The sequence below is a fragment of the Homalodisca vitripennis genome, chromosome X (genome assembly GCF_021130785.1).
Source record: "Homalodisca vitripennis isolate AUS2020 chromosome X, UT_GWSS_2.1, whole genome shotgun sequence".
Lineage (NCBI taxonomy): Eukaryota > Metazoa > Arthropoda > Insecta > Hemiptera > Cicadellidae > Homalodisca > Homalodisca vitripennis.
In genome coordinates this window covers 55,707,008-55,726,963 of record NC_060215.1, presented here as the reverse complement: position 1 = coordinate 55,726,963, position 19,956 = coordinate 55,707,008, and the positions used below count along the sequence as shown (strand labels likewise).

The 19,956-nt window shown below is 33.5% G+C and overlaps 1 protein-coding gene across 17 annotated transcripts in view; it reads left to right on the top strand.

The window, feature by feature from the left end:
• The window catches only part of LOC124369008 (proteoglycan 4), a 218,418-nt gene that overhangs the window by 122,038 nt on the left and 76,424 nt on the right, over positions 1-19,956 (top strand). For 16 of the 17 annotated variants that reach the window (XM_046826629.1, XM_046826630.1, XM_046826625.1 and 13 more), the window contains 2 exons: positions 6,877-7,019; positions 16,664-16,828. In XM_046826629.1, the coding sequence (XP_046682585.1) occupies positions 6,877-7,019; positions 16,664-16,828 (308 nt within the window). The remainder of the gene's footprint in view (positions 1-6,876; positions 7,020-16,663; positions 16,829-19,956) is intronic. The other variant, XM_046826623.1, reaches the window with a different exon arrangement.

Below are 19,956 nucleotides of genomic sequence, written 5' to 3'. Positions count from 1 at the left end.
CCCTTTTCGATTTATTAAATTGTATATGGCACACATTTTAAATCTGAAATTCTGTATTTATGAAACATCTTTTTAAAACCAAATCTTAATTAGACTAACAACATTTTTAAAGGTTTAAGTTTCATGCCTTTTTCCGATTTAAGTATACAGTTATTTATAAAAACCCAAATAGACAGGTGGTGAACTCAGCAAGATAGAACTATGCTTTGTATGATATGTTTTATTTATTCCAACGTCAAGAGTAGTGTGGTGAAGTGTAATGTCCTAATGTATTGACATCCTATGTACACAGGGTGTAAAAAAAATTAGAAAATTATTAAGTGACAAAAGCTTCGTTGTTCGTAGTGGCAACAATGTTTAAGAATTTTGTAATGAGATATCATAAGAAAATGTATTGTTATTCGTGAATGTAATAGTTTTCTTTAGTAAATCGTTTCAACTTCATGAAGTTTATTACATTATTCTGCAATAAACTATATAATACAGAACATAAACGTAGCAAAAGGCAGGATTTTTCCTATTTATTTAATGCCTAAATTTGAATTAGTTGTGTACATATTTAATGAAATCACATTATATAATTTGGCACGTATTAAAAGCTATTTTACAGCTCGTATATTTTATTTATTGCGTGTAATTGAACTAATATTACAATCTCATTGGCACAGTGATTGGCTTCTGGTTGGGAAGTTGCTTTAATATCCGAGGTTTAAATGATTCACACCGCTGTAGTTGCAGTATCGTTACGGATTTATGACGAAACAGTCGAGGTGTAAATACAATTTGAAACCACTAAAAATGTTAATTTGCAATTTAGTACAAAGAGCAGTTCTAGTATAGTGTGGCTGGTGACATATGGTGAAAGGTCATACGGGTGTGTATACGGCCCAGCGACGGAGACATGCCCTATTTAGCGATATTATGCCTGTAATAATCAAGTTACATAAGGTCAACTCTGATCTGCTTGTGCCCTAAACTAATAATGAAAACATGTGGGATGCTATCGGATTATGTCGTATGTTATAGTAATGTTAAACTCGTACTCGTACTCAGTCTGTGTTTCCAAGTCAAGTAATATCCTAATGTATTGACATCCTATGTACACAGGGTGTAAGAAAAATCCTATGTATCTCATGGGTTAGATCTCTCAGTGAACATGAGAGTGCCCGAGCGTTATGACAAATCCTCTGAATTGATCTGACCAGGAGCGGCACCAGGCGTTATGTTTGGTGGGGCTTTCACAAAACAGCAGGGGTGATTTTTCTGGGGGGAGAGATCGTGATATCTGAGAAATAATAGGGGTTTATTTACCGTCACAGTTGACAGCTTATTTATGAACAAAACTAAACAAGTCAAAATAAAGAGGTATACGTACAACCAGCTACATCAATTATTGAGCATTGTATGTTTTTTTTCAATCCTATTTAATGCAAAGTACAATTGGAAGCACAAGTTTTAACGTGTACAAGTACCATCTGATCGTGCTGAGAATGATCTAAAACAAAAAGTCTTTAATGCGATAATATTTGCGTATGTTTATCTATGTGCATGTACACATGTACAGAAGGCACCGGCAAAGAAGTCCATTGAAGAAAGAGTCTATCTAAGTTGTTTTCTAGCTTAAAGGCATAGACAAAATGCTAAAAAGTATGATTATATTTTTTTAAATTAACTATAAGGGGCCAAACAACATTCTTATATTTGGAAGTTTGAGATACGTCGTTGAGAATAACGCGAGATTCTCGCTTTTAACAGCTGTCAAATACGTATCCGTTTAAAACAAAAAAGTACCTCACAATAATTCCTAGAGTCTATTTTAACGATGATTTTTTTAAATCGGAGTACTAGGTAAATTTAATATTTACCCTCAAATTATATGTTTGAATAATTAATAGTATGATATATTTTTTGAAAATAATTTAATTATTAATATTATTACCGATTTTGGCATAAAATTGTAATAACTATGAAACTAAAACTAAGGAAACATTTATTCAAAATTCGCTAAACTTTAGTATGGCATGAAGATCTCAGAATCACATGTCCATTGTCATTACTATCATGTAATTATTTACTGTTTGCAACACATGGAAAGATAGCTAACACTTGATATTTTAATTGAGTTTGTAATATTTTAATGCTGTGTAAACCAACACACAAAACTTAGACCATAGTCATTAACGTAACATGATTAATTTACATTCATTATTATCTAGCAATATCAAAATTTAACGATTATAACACACGAATCCCGCTGCGTAGCTAAATACCGCTTGACTTAGCTGATATGAGCACTGAGGCCATATATTCTGATAGGTACTGTGTCCAAATTAATTGTTAACATATTTGCCCTACTCTACACTTGTCTATTACTCAAAGGACTTCTTTGGTGGCACTTGATATAAACGTGTACAACCGGTAATATCATCTAAGTACATTTTTAAGTATACGAAATTGAACCATACACAATACTCATACATAATTACATTTTCGGTATCAGTGGACATTATTTCTTTTTTGAATTATTTGTTTACTTAGAGTTGCAAAATCAATCCTCACAGCATTTATATCACTTACAAAAAAAGTTCCCTAAGTGTTTTTTTAGGACTGCATGATATTAGTTTTGCAAATTATATAATTAAAAATTGATAGTAAAATTGGAAGCAGTGCTGTGTTTCAACTGTTGTGTTCTTCAGTTTGATTATTAAATGTTGAGTGTCTCTTTCCCATTGCATTTTGGAAAAGACAACTAAAATGAGAATTATAAATTTCATCACGCCTATTTCATCGTCCTATGAGCATACCAAGTGTGGGTAGAAAGAACGTCGACATTTAACAATCCCACTGGTACTTAAATTTAATTAACTTTTGAGTAGTGAGCAGATTTTAGCGCAGAATAACCGGAAAAACTTGTAGATAATGGTGTATGATAGTAACTTTGAATGCCTCAAGAAATAAAACAAATTTTAATTTGGGAATCGGGTTTTGTGTGAAAACTGTGTCAATAAGAGAAAACCACTCTTAAAATGAAATGGTTATTCCAGATGTGTGAACAACCATGCCACCTTACTGAAGCAATAGCAATTTTCTATTTTTAGGCTATTAAAATTCAGAGATCGAAATTTTACACCATAGGTAAGGTAATGATCGGTCAATGTTCCATACACTTGGATATATTTTTAAACCAGTGCAATTCGCCAAATACCCTTACATAGCACTACATCTCAAGGTGAATTTTCCAAAATTAACTAAGTAATAATTAGCTATCTTCATTATAAGTTGATTTTATTATTTTCGTCATATTAACATAGTAACTGTTTTCTCAAAGCAGCTTCTATTTATTATGTTTACTTTTAGTATATCACGAAAAGTGAATCAGATCGGTAACAAAAGTTCTGTTTTTCATTTTATTATATTGTTTACTTATCAAGTGATATGTCAATATCAAGAACTCTTAGCTGAGCGTATGTTTTTCTGAACCTTTTGAACATTTTGCAGTGTGTAACAGTATCGATTAGGGAGAAAACTAATCAGTAAAATTTTACTTTAAAACTTCTTAAATTTCTCTTCAGTACTTTTTTATCTAAATAAACGAAGGAACCTAACTTCGATCGTAACATACTGTACACTATATTTAAATCTTGTTTAGTTTAAAATATGTATCTTCTGGAAAGACAAAAGCCGACGAATTTGATCAACGCCTGAGTTATGCTAGGTTCTCTTTCTTGGGGAGCCATTGTGGGAATATACAGACGCTTTTGTTAAGGAACAAAGGCAATGGATTTCTCATCATCTTTTAAATGTGTTCCACTGAGGCAATTTTAGCTATAGAAATCTTTGATGTTATTGAAATGTTTTAAATCAATACTTGGTGTAACCCGTGTACATAGCAAACTAACATATTCATTAAAATATTACACTTTATATTTTGCGCAGTTGAAAAATATTATTGTTATTGAGAACGAAAAATTAAATGAGTGGAAACGTTTAAAAAGTACAGAAATATATTTCAATATCCATAATAATGAATTATATTTTTTGTGGAATTTGTGAACAAAATAAAAACTCGCCAATTATAATTTTTTTAGCTGTATGATATTTTAGTAGTTCGGTTCAACCTTGTGTGTGGCATGTGCGAACGTAGATATGACATTTCAAAGTGTAATGTTATTGAATTTGGTTTAGACCTACGAATGTTCCAGCAATGGTCCACTTTTTGAGGTACCTTTGCTTTTAACTCCACTTTTCATTCCCCCTTCATTTCATTCTCACTAAATGAAACTTTAAATCTGCTTTGAATCATTGCAATTTATAAAAAAATAATAATTACCTTCTAAATTCTTGACAGTAGATCACAAATGAAAATTTCAAAAATCGGATGAAGAGGAAACGGTTTTCTCTAACCATTGCAACAAAATATTGGTGGATTAGGTGTTAACATTTATTTGTTTCTTTGAACATTAATACCTCAATAACTAAGTTTTTGATCTCAAACCATAAATACGATACTAAATGTTGGGAATACTTTGATCAATATTTTGAGCATATTTTCCTGTTATGATGGTCTTTGTTAAGTTGTGTTAGGCATTAAAAGCAGAAAGTTTATTTTTATAATTTCATATTATAAGTAGCTGGTAATAAACCAAGTATTCATGAAAACGTAAAATGCTGACTTCGTTCAATTATTTATTCCGTTTATGAGTTATAAAAGTTCAAGTAAATACGTGCGCCGACATTCAACTATAAGTTATATACTTCTTTAAAGCTTAGTAACAGGCTAGAAATAAGTAGCCTATTAAATACTTATTTATAGTCGTAGATAATTCTTTCCTTGGCTTCTTAACTCACTACGCTGCTAGGGTAAAAGTAGGGTACTTCAGCTTCAGTTTCTTTCTTTTATCACATCACGTTTCCCGCTTTGATGGCTTAACTTGAATAGCCTGCTGCAGACCGGCTTTGGGTTTTACCAAAGCCAACAAAAATATAGTTTGTAAATACAATTGAAAAGAGTGAACAAAGCGTTTATAAAATGGTTATATACGTTAAAATAGACAGAAAAATACCATTTGACCTTATGTTTGTCTCACGTCTTTGATGTACTTAATTTGTTAGACTTCCTAACAAATAATGGTTAGATATCCTAACAGATGATTGCCATTTACACCTTTCGCAATCACCATTACTTGGCAACGTTGCACTATTGTTAATTAAATTGCTAAACATCAAAACTACTAATTGCAAAATATTGGCAGTTTCAAAACTGTCCAGAAATCGTACGTCACATCTGAGTGCCCTAAACATTTCAAAAAGGACATTTAATATTATTATTTGATTGAAAATAAGTAGAAAAGTACACACTGCTCCTATGCAAAGTAAATATAAACATAAACTCGTAATATAAACATACATAGTATTTATGCTTAATATTCTCCTAATTAATGTGCCTTCAACCACTGTAGACTTTTTCAAGGTTTTTCCTAGATGTTGGTAAGCAAGAATGTCTGCCAAATAATTGTTAGGTTTTCTCCATAAAATAATAGAGTTACATAAGGAAAACATTTAATGCGTTTTCAGTAACGTGGATCACAAAAATTGACTGTGCATTAATAACTCGGTAATTTTTTATACACATTTCGTGGCAACAATTTCACAATACTGATGTTTTTTTTTTCAGAAACCCCTTGTGAAACAGTCAGAAAAACGTATAATTCATCTTGAATAGCAATAAATTGCATCACACCCTGATTTCAAGAGCATCAAAAGCAATCTATACTCTGAACTCGTGTTTTCAACGATAATGGTTTGAGAGAAAGGGCGTTGATTGAGTTTCAGTGGTTTCCCGCGGTATTCTACTCGTGATTACAAATCGAAGTGTAATGTGCTTTCTATGGTCGTCTGGTCGCATTCTAGTTTCAAGAATACAATTTTAACTAGTTTTTAAATTTGTTTCAGCGTTTTCAGCGACTTCTCATTGTGAGAACAAGGGGTTGGGAGTATTAGTATTAACATCGTGTACTATATTCTGACGTACATCGTGTACTATGCTTCTAGGCATCGTGTATTGCGAGATATGTGATAAATTTGTAACGAATAATTTGGTGCGATCGGTTTTTTGTTGTATTTTTAAATTGCATAGTCATTCTCTTTAGTATTTCCTGAAGAGGAGGGTAATAAAAACATATTTTATTACTTCACGATGAATTTTAGGCATTATGGTATTTTTAATTACGTGTTTGTTCTTTTTATAAACATACTCAAAGGAATCATTAATCTAGTGCATTGATAAAACCGATCAATATTAATGAATTTGTACATTTGTATAATAAATAAGCATAGACTATATTTAGACCCGGAGATAAGATTTTCGTACTGCAACATTATTTAATCACATAATTTTTTTCTTGGGTAAAAGTTACTTAAAATATAACTCCATTAATCTATTTTCTGTCAAATATTTCATATGATGTATGAAATCCAAATCCTATTCCTATCCAGTTTGTTTAGATTTTTTTAATATGCTGGAAGTGTGAATGAAGAAAAAGTTTACAGGCGTGTAGTTTATAACTGCACATGGTTGCAACTGCTTGGAGAAGATGTTCTATCACTATCTCTATTGAAGCCTTGCCAAGAATCACTTGAACAATATTTACTTGCCATATACAACTGCTTCAGTGACATTATCAGATAAATTTCGTCCTTTTTGAGAAACCCTCTGAAAATATATCTTTGACGGGAGGACAGCTCGGTGCATTGAGTCTTTTTTACAAATACAGTTGAATTGTTGAGTGTGTAATTTAGTTGAAAGCTCTTATTTGCTATACAATTAAACTTTGAAATGTTTATGTTTCATTGTTTTCATTGTGTTCCTTGTTTTAGGGCCGGGAGGATTCGAACCGGCGCTTCCTCGCCGCAAGAAAAACCCGGCTTTGGCTTACAAGACGCATGAGTTTCTGGCAATGTCTGATGGCGTCGGATCCAACGAATCCTTGGATGCTAGCGTTGTCGTCGACCGTGCACGGGTAAGTCACCTCATTCAACGGTTAACTCTTCTTTTCAGGTTGCAACGTTCATCCATATTCACCTCAGTGCCGCAAATTAGGGGTTTAAATTTACTAAAGATTTCAAGAGAGATTAAAGATATAAACGTATTGAAATTATTACAAAACTGTTATTTTAATACAATACTTAAAGTACATATAAAATACACATAATGCACTGACGTGAAAAACTACCAATTTACAGGTCTATGTGTACAACAGAGGAAATCCCTAACATAAAAACTGTGGTATAAATATCCACTATTTTGTACATATTGTAAACTCAACATACCATTTTATACCTTTCAAATAACAGCTTTTGAAAGTGTAGGTGTTTGGTCCAAGTGTATGTAGACTTATGGGGGGCCTTGCTGGGACAAATATAAAAATATATCTTCTTGAGGATAAACCAAATCATAAAATGTCTTTGAAATCATAACGTAGACAGATAATTGTCGTTTACTATGTCATACAGCTTTCTGGAACCACCACAAGAGTACATTTTCTTCAATTTAAGTAATTCCATAAAATAATGATGCAATATAATATGAGGTGCTCCTGTATCTTTCAAGTTTCTTACAGGTTTCACAAGAACGATAAATACAGTGCTTCCGAGAATTTCCATGGTATAAAATAGAAATATCTTAAATATTTTCTAATTGAGAAGATCAAATTGCGATCACTGTCGAAGTTTTGGTACTGTCTTAACAAACTTAAACAATTTGAAGGTCGTAGGCATTGCAGGTTCTACGATACAATTTGTTATCAAAAGTTTAATTTAATTGTGTAGTATTTGGTTGTTTTATTATTATTATTATTATTATTATTTTGAGGAACGAAATTCTCGAGTGGCTTTCTAGGTCTTGTGTCAGATTCAAACGTAAAAGTTGAAATTTACGGTACATCTGCACTGTATTTTTGTACAAACTAAATTTATAAGTTATTAAACTACCAAAACAAATGTTTATTGTTACAGTTGATTACTGAAATAAAGTAATTATTGTTTACCGTATTTATTCATTTTAGTTAATTTACGAATAATGATTATTTAAGAATCGTATTAGCCACAAAGCAGTATGGCTACATTTTACTGAATGATTGGACCACAAAAGCAGAACCATGTGTTCTCATTCCATTGCGTGGATTGTGTTTGCTGGAGTGTTTAAAGTACCCATGAGTATTTAGCCGTTGTGAGTTGTAACGTTAGTTCCGTACAGTTTGTTGAGCACCGACCGCACTTAGATCGCTAATGTAAATTCCGAGGGTAAATAGGTTTAATAATTTAATCATTTACCTTGTGGGTCCTATTATAAAACAAAATGTGTTATGTGGTGACTCGTGGGAAATTTAAAGTTTTTTTAGAGTCCTTCTATTTCATTCCGCAACTAAAACTCGCATTTATGTTACCCTTACAACATTCAAAGTTGTTACACAACCGTTTCCATCACTTAAAATGTTTTACGCATTGCATTGACGACTTCATTGGATAATACTAATTTAAACCAAACTTTCTACAAGAATATTTCATAATGAAGGTGCGCAGTGGCGTAGCGAAGGGGGGGGTCCAGGGGGTCCGGACCCCCCCCCCGAAATTTTAAGACATATTAAAAAATAAAGCATGGAGCAGGAGAAAGAAGGACAGTTATCATTACTCTTGTCTACAAACATTAAATTGATTGATTTCACTGATTGAAGTGACCGTTGTTAAATATATAATTGTCCTTTCATCATAAAGTATCAAACGATACTTTTGGGCTCGGCCTTTCGGATAGTGTAGTGTAATCACGGTATTTCTATAGAGCGCGCGGTCACGTGACGTCGCAAAGTCACCTGAACCGTAACACGACGAACAGTTTAAATTACCGACCACTTCGTTCAAATTCGTCGTAGGGACGTAAAGTGACTGCTTAGAATTAAGTTACGACGTTGATTTTTAGGTGTCATTAAACTGTAAACGTGTATATAATTATTGAAAAAAAATCACTTTCGGACGGAAAATACACTTGAAAACTCTACTGATTAGAACTTCAACTAATTAGAACTTCAATGATTGAGGTAAACGTGGGGTTTTTCGATTGAGTTAGAACGACGATTTTTTATTATCATTAAACTGTACACCGTACCTATATAATTATCGAGAAAAAAATCACTTCCGGTCGGTAAATACCGAAGAAAAGCTCTCTACAGATTCAAGTTTTGACAATTTTGGATTTCATTGGTTGAGTGGTTGAGGTAAAAAGTGGTACTTAGGATTATGTTAGGACGGTGATTTTAGGTATTAATTCAACGCCGACTAATACATATATAATTATCGAGAAAAAAACAATTAAATCACTTTAAATTAGCGACTTTTTTCCTATGGAGTCCCACAGGGATCTATACTTGGACCAGTCTTGTTCCTTGTGTACATCAGCAGGCGGAACTCATCGCTCCTGAGAGGGAAAATGGTCCAGTATGTTGACGATACAAACGCTCTGCATTAAAGCTCCAACAAAACATGGATTAGAAATCATTTCCTTTTTAGAACTGAATTCATGTATTCAGTTTTTTTCTAAATTAAATCTGAGGACCAACAACTTCAAATCAAATGCACTAAATTTCTGTTTGCGGCAAAGAGAGATTGAGGATCGCGCTGCTGTGATGGCGGACGATGTCTTCATAGAGGAAACTGATTCCACCAAGTTCCTCGGAATGTACCTTAATCGAAGTCTGAATTGAGACAATCACATTGAAAGAAGTACCTGCTCAAAGGTTTCTTCAGGCATTTATGCTCTACGGAACCTTTCCAAATTTTGCTCCCGGGATGTACTAAAAATGGCCTACTTCGGCCTTGTACACCCCCATCTAATGTACGAGTTTGAGGCTATGGGGCAGCTGTTCTAAATACAAATGTGAGCGAGTATTTAGAAGTCAAAAGAAAGCTGTCCGCATCATTTCAAAATTGAAATCCCGAAATTCATGCAGAGATGCCTTTAGGGAGCTTGGATTTCTAACTTTGCCCTATCTCTACATCCTCGATGTCGCCCTGTTACTGCCGATTTAAGTGCGAGTTCGTCCGGGCAGGGACGTCTCTATCAATATGGGACAAGAGGCAGGGACAACCTTGGGTTACATCCGCACAGAACAGCGCCGCATTCAAACGTTTGCCATCCGAGGTTGGTGTTAAGCTGATCAACAAAGCTCCCTGAGGAAATCAAAAATTTGAATGAACCAAAAAAATTTAAAGCTCGATTGAGACACTTTTTGGCGTCGAGGGTGTTTTATTCAGTGGAAGAGTTTATGATGAGCCGCTGGGATGAAATTTAAAGTAATTCGGTCATCCTCTATTTCTGGTGGTAAAATTTAGAAGATTTTAAAAACGTATGGCTGTAAGTATGTATCAGTCTTAGGAATGAGTGTGGACTGTGTATGAACGGGTATGAATGGGGGAAATTTAAAATAGATATATAGATTTCTAAATAATTTCATTTGACGATTGTACGCAATTTTTATTATTGTTGACACAATAAAAAGTATTATTATTATTACCTCCGGTCGGAATATACCGAGGAAAAGCTCTACTGATTCAGATTTTGACGATTTTGGATTTCACTGGTTGAGTCGTTTGAGATAAAAGTGGTACTTAGAATTATGTTAGAACATTGATTTTAGGTATCAAATTGAACGCCCGACTTATATCTTTATAATTATCAAAGAAAAATTGAAAAATCGCTTCCGGTCAGATAATACACCGGAAAAACTCTACTGATAAGAAGTTCCGACTACTTTGGATTTCACTGACTGAGGTATTTTTTTTATTTTCCTTAGTATATTACGATCGGAAGTGATTATTTTTGTTTTTTTTTCTCGATAATTATATATTTATTAGTCGGCGTTTGAATTAATCTCTAAATTCAATGTCCTAACATAATTAATTATAAGTACTACTTTTACCTCAACCACTCTACCAGTGAAATCCAAAATCGTCAAAACGAATCAGTAGAGAGCTTTTCTTCGGTATTTACCGACCGGAAGTGTTTTTTTTTTTCTCGATAATTATATAGGTAGTCGAGTACAGTTTAATGACAACAAAAAAATCGTAGAAACTCAAAAAAAAATACCACGTTTACCTCAATAACCAAAGTCCGAAGTAGTTGAAGTTCTAATCATCAGAGTTTTTCAGGTGTATTTCATTTCCAACCGAAAGTGATTTTTCCGATAATTATATACTCGTCTACAGTGTAATGATACAAAAAATCGTCATTATAACTCATTCATAAATACCCCAATCAGTGAAATCCAAAGTGGCCGAACTTCTAATCAGTAGAGTTTTTCCGGTGCATTTTCCGACCGTTGCGTTAGTTTGATCTGTACCCGAGCAACGCTCGAAAATCTCCCTTCTTTTCTAAAGGGTTTTCGGCCGTCAGTGGCCCAATGTCCCCGAAGGGTATTTCATTTTCTCCACAGAATATAGTTGAGTCAATTATACGCTTGAGTGAAGCTCTGTTGTGTTCTTCTTCTTTCTTATCACTTTTGGTGCCTTCTACCCGGCCAGAAATCGAACTTCGTAAAGTTTCTGTAGCTATACAAGAAAATTTGTGTACTAGAGTTGCTGTGAGAGTTTAATTTGCCTATAACATATTTCCACTTTCTATAAGGCGCAGTTACTAAAGCTCCATGTTTTTGGTATTTACCTTTTACCAGTGAATTCATTGGCAAATAACACACAAAACGTCCCCGGATCCCCCAGTTTTGGACCCCCCCCGAACGAAATTTCTGGCTACGCTACTGAAGGTGCGAAGCATTTTTTGGCACCATGCAAGGCACAGGACTGTTCAATACGTCTTATTTCCTTCAAAATTGTAATTCGACCTCACCACTACTCTGTCCTTCCTCACCAAAATCGATTTGTATCTTTCTAAGTCTAACATGCCACTTCTTTCTATGTCTATCTGTGACTTACTAAAAGTGCATTTAAATTATTTGCAATAGCGTTTCTACATTATGTATTTAAAACGGCTTGAGGAAGCAACTTTATTAGCAAATTGGCAGTTCGAAAGAGTCAGAGACAATCTCCAATGAGTTCTGAACGTTTTTACGTGTCGACCTGGACGCGGACGAGGGCGGTGGAAATATATGCAAGTAGTAATTATTCGGAATGTTAATGAATAGGCGTGATATTTTGATGGGACGATGTCGCCTTCACGGTACGTTTCCTCGGCAACAACCAGAGAGTGGAAGGAAACTCGTAGTCGACTTGATTAGTCTTCTCCCTTCGCCTTCTAACTGGCGCCGCTCCTCGCCGCGCGGCTTGTATTTTCTCTTCAAGCACGGAACTTCAGTACATCTTCTGAATTTATCAGCCAAAGGAGAATGTCCCGAATTTATATTATTTTGGCTTTTTGTGTGTTTGGATGCATCAGCTGCATTCTTTCCGATTTGTATCATGATCATAGACCGAATTTACACATACGTCATTTCGAAATTACTCAAATAGAGAAAAGGCGTGAAGGATAAAGTAGTTTTAAGTACTTTATAATTTAGCTAATAGCTTTAACTTCCGACTGACATTAGGTCAATGGTGCGATCGGGTTTTGGTAGTGTTAAATTTTTATTTATATCCACAGCCTAAAAATACACACATTTCCTAAAGAGAATACACATTTAAAAACTAGTTTATCAGGCAATAGGTTTTTAGACAGTAAAAGTAATTATTTTGGCCAATTTCGTAATCAAACCCAATTGCAAACGGCTGAAGATAAGGATGGAATATTTATAAATTAGGTGTATATTAGTTATGGCTTAAAGGATCGACTTATTTTTAATCAAATGTAACTTACACAAACAACATTTTATAACAAAGTTGACTTTTAAAATATAAATGTTTCTAAATGAAATACGACGTGAAGAAATTACACTGTTTTATTCCCTTTAATATATAGGTAGGACTATTGTGAAAATGTCATTACTATCACATCACTATCATTACTATCATTTCGTTCGCTTGATTTCAATGTGGCCAAAATTGGTACTTTAATGAATGTAATTTAATGTTTATGATTCCTTATGAACATTTAAAAATATGTTTATATTTTCCCTGTCTTCAGGGAAGGTACCTAATATTGTATTCGGGTGTGGCTAAAAAGGATTTTTAGAATTAATCCAACTTAAAACTGATTGCATACTACAACGCCTACGTGACTCCGGGAGAATTCATTATTCTACTAAACGTCTGACATGAAAGTAAACAAAAATATTATACATTTATAGTGAAATATTTGCTCTTCGCAAGATTTGACTAATATATTAGTTTTGTGTTCAGTCTAATTATCTGGTTTTGAGTTAATGCCTTAATTCTATCAAAAACTGTATTATTCTATCATAACCCAACTATTGGATATCGTTACCTTTTGCTCCTTTATATGAGATAGGTTTGATCACAGTCGCAACAATGAAGATCATAATTTTATTTATCAGACAATATGCAATAGCGGGCTATAAACAGTATAAACCCCTTGACTGATTGGTCCTATTTTAGTCAATTGCAAATACAAATTTTGCTCCGTGATTGTCTAAAATATATAACAATTATATTTTTTGCAAAAAAATTAAGAGTTATAATTGATAACTTAAATTATACTAAGATTCTACAAACCTAGCGGAACCTTCCTCTCAAGTTAATGAAGATACAACCACATTTACGCCGATTCCGTTCAAACACATGATATCCAATCTTGGAACTTAAGGTGTCTGAACATTTAGTTTCGCTTGAGTCGATGATCAGAATAAACTACATAGTCCTGTATCAGTTGAAAAGGCGTCCTGATTTTGTGCGCCTTGAGTTGATTTCAGTAACAACTTTACAAGGTCTGGATCGTCAAGGTTTGTGTGCCGTTCGGATTATGTACACAACAATCACGATGTGTAGGTGGACAAATCAAGTTTAAGAGTCTTTCCTATTTATAGTTTAAAACAAAGCAGTTGTAGCCAGAGGGTGATCAATGATGAGGTACCAATAGTTATAAAACATTGTTTTAGTTATTACAGTGTTCCAAAAGTAATAAAACATAACAAAAATGTATGTAGTTTAATCTGATGCCTATATTTTTAAAGTACAAGTATATTGGATAAGTTTATGTGAACATTTTCAAAATTAAAGGACTTGGTAAACATTAAAATACCGACTATCTTAAACATTGTGTTAAAGACCTTTTAACACTACATAAACATATTGCATATATGTTCAAACTTAAGCTATATGTAAAGTAGAGGATCTTGTTGAACGCCCGAGAAAATAAAATTAACATACTGGCAACGGCAAGATTGGTCGTAGGCTATGTACAAACGCCTGGTCAATCTTCTGTCGGTCTCCTCTACTACTTCAAAAATTGAACAGATATCGATTAATTTACATCTATTCTTATTTTTTTATATCACTTGAAAGACTGTTCTTTAGACTCTAAGTGCAGAACCTAGACTGCTAGAAATACTGATGGTATACGGAAAGAATGACAGCCTAGATGATAATCTAGAGTTCGCCATTTTAAGAGGCTGTGCTCAGTAGTGCGTACTCTGGTTCAGGTCAAGGTGAGAGATGATGGAACAGAACAATTAACTTGACTTAACAAGACATACTTTCATAAAATTTGATGAAATTTGAAATTGAGCCTAATTATGTAATAGGAATATAAATTAAGTAGAGAATATTAGAAGAGTTTTGCAAATATTTTACATCTTTTTTCTAAAGATAATTTGAATTCGTCTTATAACATGAAATTAATGTCACAAGTGATTAAAACTACCAACTTAAGGGTTAAGAAAAGTGGCATTACTGATCGAATCTTTCACAATGGTGAATCTAAATTACGTTTTTTGAATGGAACGAGAGGAGATTCAACATAAAGCAAATACTATAGAACAATAGGTCATTTTGGAAACAGAATTATTTTCTATGGAAATGAACAAATGAGACATTTGTCCTGCCGTTGTATTAGGAACCTGTGGGCTGTGGGTTGTGATTGTCGTAACTCTAGTGCAGAACGAAAGGTGCGGCTTGCCTTGCTGCTTCACCGCACACCGCAGTCTCTGCCTCACTTCCTGTGCTGCTGCTGCCTCCTAGACCTCCTCCTCTGCCTCTCTCTTCCTCTCACCCACACCACACATAACAAGCCGTTTTCGCGGGTCCACAAAATCTACTCGTGCGGTTACATGCGGCATCTATCGTGATTCTTGCATGATCGTGAATCCATCATAGGCGGATTAAGACCCAGATGTTACGGTTTCATAAAAAATTATCAATGGGATGTCTCTGAGCAAAAATATGAGTTGGATAAAACATTTTTAAGCACATGATGATTATTCATTGCTTCTAGTCAGCATAAAGTTTTCAAACAGTCCATAAAACATGGGGAAATCGTTTGGAAGTGCATGCAGATATGAGCAGATGCTTGCTAAGATTAAATCTTCATAGTCTAGGCATGGATGGTTATCGGTAAAAACGTGAAACCTTTCAATTACAGAGTCATCTCAACTATTTCAAAGAAAAACTTGCAAATTTTTATTGTTTGATTAAGAACGGTTCACTTGAACGAAATGTGACATAGTCGATCACTAAAAAACAGTTTTGAAAACAAAGGCGTTTTTGAAGCTGTACTAGCCTAAAATAAAAGTACGAATATGAAAAGAACAGAAAATCTGCTTTGTCAATACTTAATAGTACAACAATACAAAGGTGGACTTCACAAATCACAAATTAAAATCAAATTACAGGAACTTGCCTTTGGGCAGAGATGAGAGATGAGCATTGATTCCTAGGCCTACTAAGTTTGATATAAGAATATATACTTCTGAACCAATTCTTTATCTTGAAAAGTTGGTGTAGTAGGTATGAAACAGAATGTAACATTAATAAGGGTTTTAAAAGAATTTGATCTGAAATTAGATTGCTCTGTGGTTGTTCCAGAATAAATTGACTCTTGACCTTGTCCTTGCCTTACAGAAATTTTCTTTGAAGTCTGGTTTTAGATGTTCACCATCTTATTATGTTTCATACAAAGTTTTTTTTTTTAATATTGACCAGCTAAATAAAGTTAGAATGAAACTTTTTTATATTCCATTTCATTTATAGTTTATTTGATAAAAATAACTAAAACACGTGGCACAGACAATTTTTTTTACTAGTAAAACGTTATGGAAAGTGATTCTAGTTCTTGGAGTATGGTATACTGCTAATAGCTTTTGTTGTAATATATAAGATATTCCTATAGTAAAGTCAGTGAATAACTTACTGATTTATTTAGCTACCCAGGATACAAACAGTGCACACTAAGTTTCATACTGTCATATTTACTAACATATATTTTATTACATGTTTAATTGCCCTTTACTTCTTGCTGTTGTTCATACAGCTTTTCACAACTTATTGAAAATGTTACCAATGGATATCTTCAGTGAGTACGTCAGTTTGGAATAGTAGAGAAGTAGCATTTTAGTCATCACATTCTCACTTGCTAAAAACCTGATCGATTTGCACATAAAACGAGAGTGTTGGTCTCAATTGGACAATTGGTTGAGGTAAAAGCTGGCTAGTTGTAGATGTCTACGTGGAAACGGTGCATGGTTCGTAGGTCACATGTGGTTTGTTTCAGTCTGAAGAAAGAAGTGGAACTCGAGCGCGGGGCCTTTCTCGCCGAAGCAAATCAGAAGGACCTCCAGGAGAATCTGAGTACCGCATTCGGTATCTGAGCCCTCGGGCCCGCAAGTGCAACATGCACTGTGATTCAGGCCCTAACAACTTTGAACAGGACTTGGTGGTACGCTCCATCTCGGCACAAACACCTTCTTTTTTGGAATGGCTCAAAATGTGAAAGAGGCTTTTGTTTTTTCCATGGCCATTGATGATCTGATGGAAATAGAGTAGTAAACCATAGAAGTAGTTAGTCAATAGAAGAAATGAGTATGAATACTGTGCATTGCCTTTTTTTATATAAGTTTATAAATCAAAGCTTATGATAGTTTTGTAATTATTTAATATTATAGTACTAATAATGTTAGACAATTTCAAATGAATATTTCTTTTAAATTTTTATAGTTTTAAGGAATAATTTATTTCAAATGTACTCTTGAAAATTCGGCAAGTTATATTAATTAACCTTTTATACCATGAACACAATGCCGTGGTTTTAAGTCTCGTCTGAGTCATTGAGTCAAATCTGCACTGCACAATCACATTTCTTCCCCAGATTCCTCTGTCTTGCGACAATCTGATAGAGAACCGTACTATTTGGGCAAGGTATTTTGTAAAGCAATACTGTCCTCAGGACCATTAATGTCCACCCACATACTGGATCCTTGAAGTTTCAACACATAAACAGGGTACAAAGAACTGAGAACAATATCAAGGACCTTCATATACATACCAGTGTTTTATGGTTAAAAAATAATTTACTGTATTTCTCCTAAAATTTGTAGATTTTTAAAATATATTCTCAGGGTTTTAACAACAATCCATCAAGCATTTGCCTAAATGCTTTTTTGGACAGATCAAAGATCAGACTATCTTTCAACTAGTAATCCGCCTGATGGATGATGGGGCTTTGAAAGACTGCGTATTTAGCATTATTGGAGCCTTATTTTAGTATTCTAACTAAAAAACAAGATTCAAAGAGCATTTTAGTGTGCTCTTCCTTATTCTGATTAAATATACAGTACTCATTTTAAAACTGTCTGTAACGAGTGTTCATAACATTTTGATATGGAATGATTTTGTTGGGTGGATGGTTATTTAGATTCAGGGAAGAATGAAAACATAATGTTGGATGTTTTAATATCTTGAATACCTTAATACTAGAATTACATCATTATGTCATATTACACCTTATTTTAAAGTTCTTGGAACACTGTGAATTCTGGTAAAAAGAATACTAATACCAAACTTGGACCCGTGGTTTACTAAATCTTCTCAGATGTGCATTTTAATTAATTTTTTCAAAACATTCTTTCATCAGATATTACAAAAAACAGTTATTCAGAAAGTAAGGTCCAATATCTTATCAAACATAATTTTTACATATTTTTCAAAGTACCTTACCTACCTTTTTGGTGTACCTTTTTGTTTTTTTAATTCCTTATATCTTTGTTTAAAAATAATTTCCATTTTTATTGAAATACTATTCAAGTTTTTTTTTAGTTCTAAACTTGTAGAAGTGTGTTGCCAACGAGGATATCCAGTATTCAATTGCTCCTACCACATTGTCTTTTGTGGGAAAGTACTTGCAGCTTTGAGATTCTCTTTGGTACTTGAACAAGTGATAATTACTAGATGCAAAGTCTGGACAGTACAGTATGTAGTGCCTGTTTCCATCGAAAAGGTCTGGACGCGGTTTTTTTTAGTGTTTAACAATGCCAGACCCCAATTTTGCAATTCGAACGCAATATCTGATCAGATCTTTTGGATGAGAACTGATGAGATCTTTTGGAGGATTTATCCACCATTTAGTCCAAACTTGGTGCCAACGGTATTCACTTTTTCAATATCTAATGGAGTTTCTCAGCATCAGATAACGAGAGGAAATAAACAGTTGGAGAGTGATTATTCTCAAAGACTTCAATGACTGCTGCATATAAAAGCTTCTAGAATGTTCTCACACATTTAAACAAAATTGGAAGATTTGAATAAAATTAAAGAAACATTTGTAAAGTAGATAAAGAAGACTTAAGATAAATCTGAAGTGGTCGTTTTATTAGAACTTTTGGATTTCTCCCTTACAAGATAATAGATTTTCCTAAAACTAAAATTGGAAGTCCAAATGAACAATTTACTTTTAGTCTACAATTATAGGCTCAGTATTCGATCAAACGGGTGCTCTATCTAAAAACAGTGTAGTACTCACACTCTTTAAATATTATTAATATACTCATCTCATAGATGTAAGGCATATCCTCAAATGGTGCCATTAAGAATAGAACAGCAATAGAATACCAACCATCGTGGTAGAGAAAGATCAAATTAATTAATTTTCTGAAACTGAGGAATATTACAAATAAAACTAATTCTACAATTCAATAACAATTTTGAAATTGTGCAAGTCATATATTTGTGGTTCAGAAGTTCTTTTCTTTTCTAGTGAGATAGTAGAGGAGTTTTTAATATGATGTGATTTCTAAGTATTTCAATCGTGAGAGAGTTGATCAAGAATAGCCTTTCTCTACTAAAGGCTAAAGATGAAATAGTTAAGCTGTTGTATAACATTTTTATAAATGTAAAGTGATGTGACAAGTTTTATAAATTTTACAACTATGAATTTGTGTTAGGAGTGATAATAATGTTAACAGTACTCATGTTTCTGCAGTTGTTGCTATCTTGTTAAATGAAGAGCCGTCTCCTTTAATAAATCTTTTCCAATACCAGAATGTTTTGTCATTTTCTGTGATGTGCATTGCGTTTGCATTTTTCAGGTCATAAAATTAACTATTTTGGTTAAATTTCCCCCTATATACTGCTGCCAATTGACTAAAACAATAAAAACCCTAGATTTTCAAGAAATATTACAAATTTAAGAGGAGTCTTCTGTATTAGCAATAGCATGTTAGTTTAGTATTATTTACTTTATGGAATACAATGTTTATACCAGGCACAGGTATGCTAGTTATTAACAACTAGTTCTCAAACAAGAAAATAGTTGTCACAGAAGTTAACAAAACTTTTTCAGTAACTGTAGTACATGATGAAAAAAAGCCCATGTCTATAATATAATGTATTTTAATGGACGTGTTTTTACAAACAACTCCTATTGCACCATATAAATTCAAGTTGAAAGTAAAAAAATATTATTCACCAATGGAGTCTGTCTTCTATAGTACTATAGGCCTAGTACATTTCTGGTTTTGTCTTTGAAAGACTGTCCCTCACCAACTTCTTAGTTCTGAGACCGACTCTTTA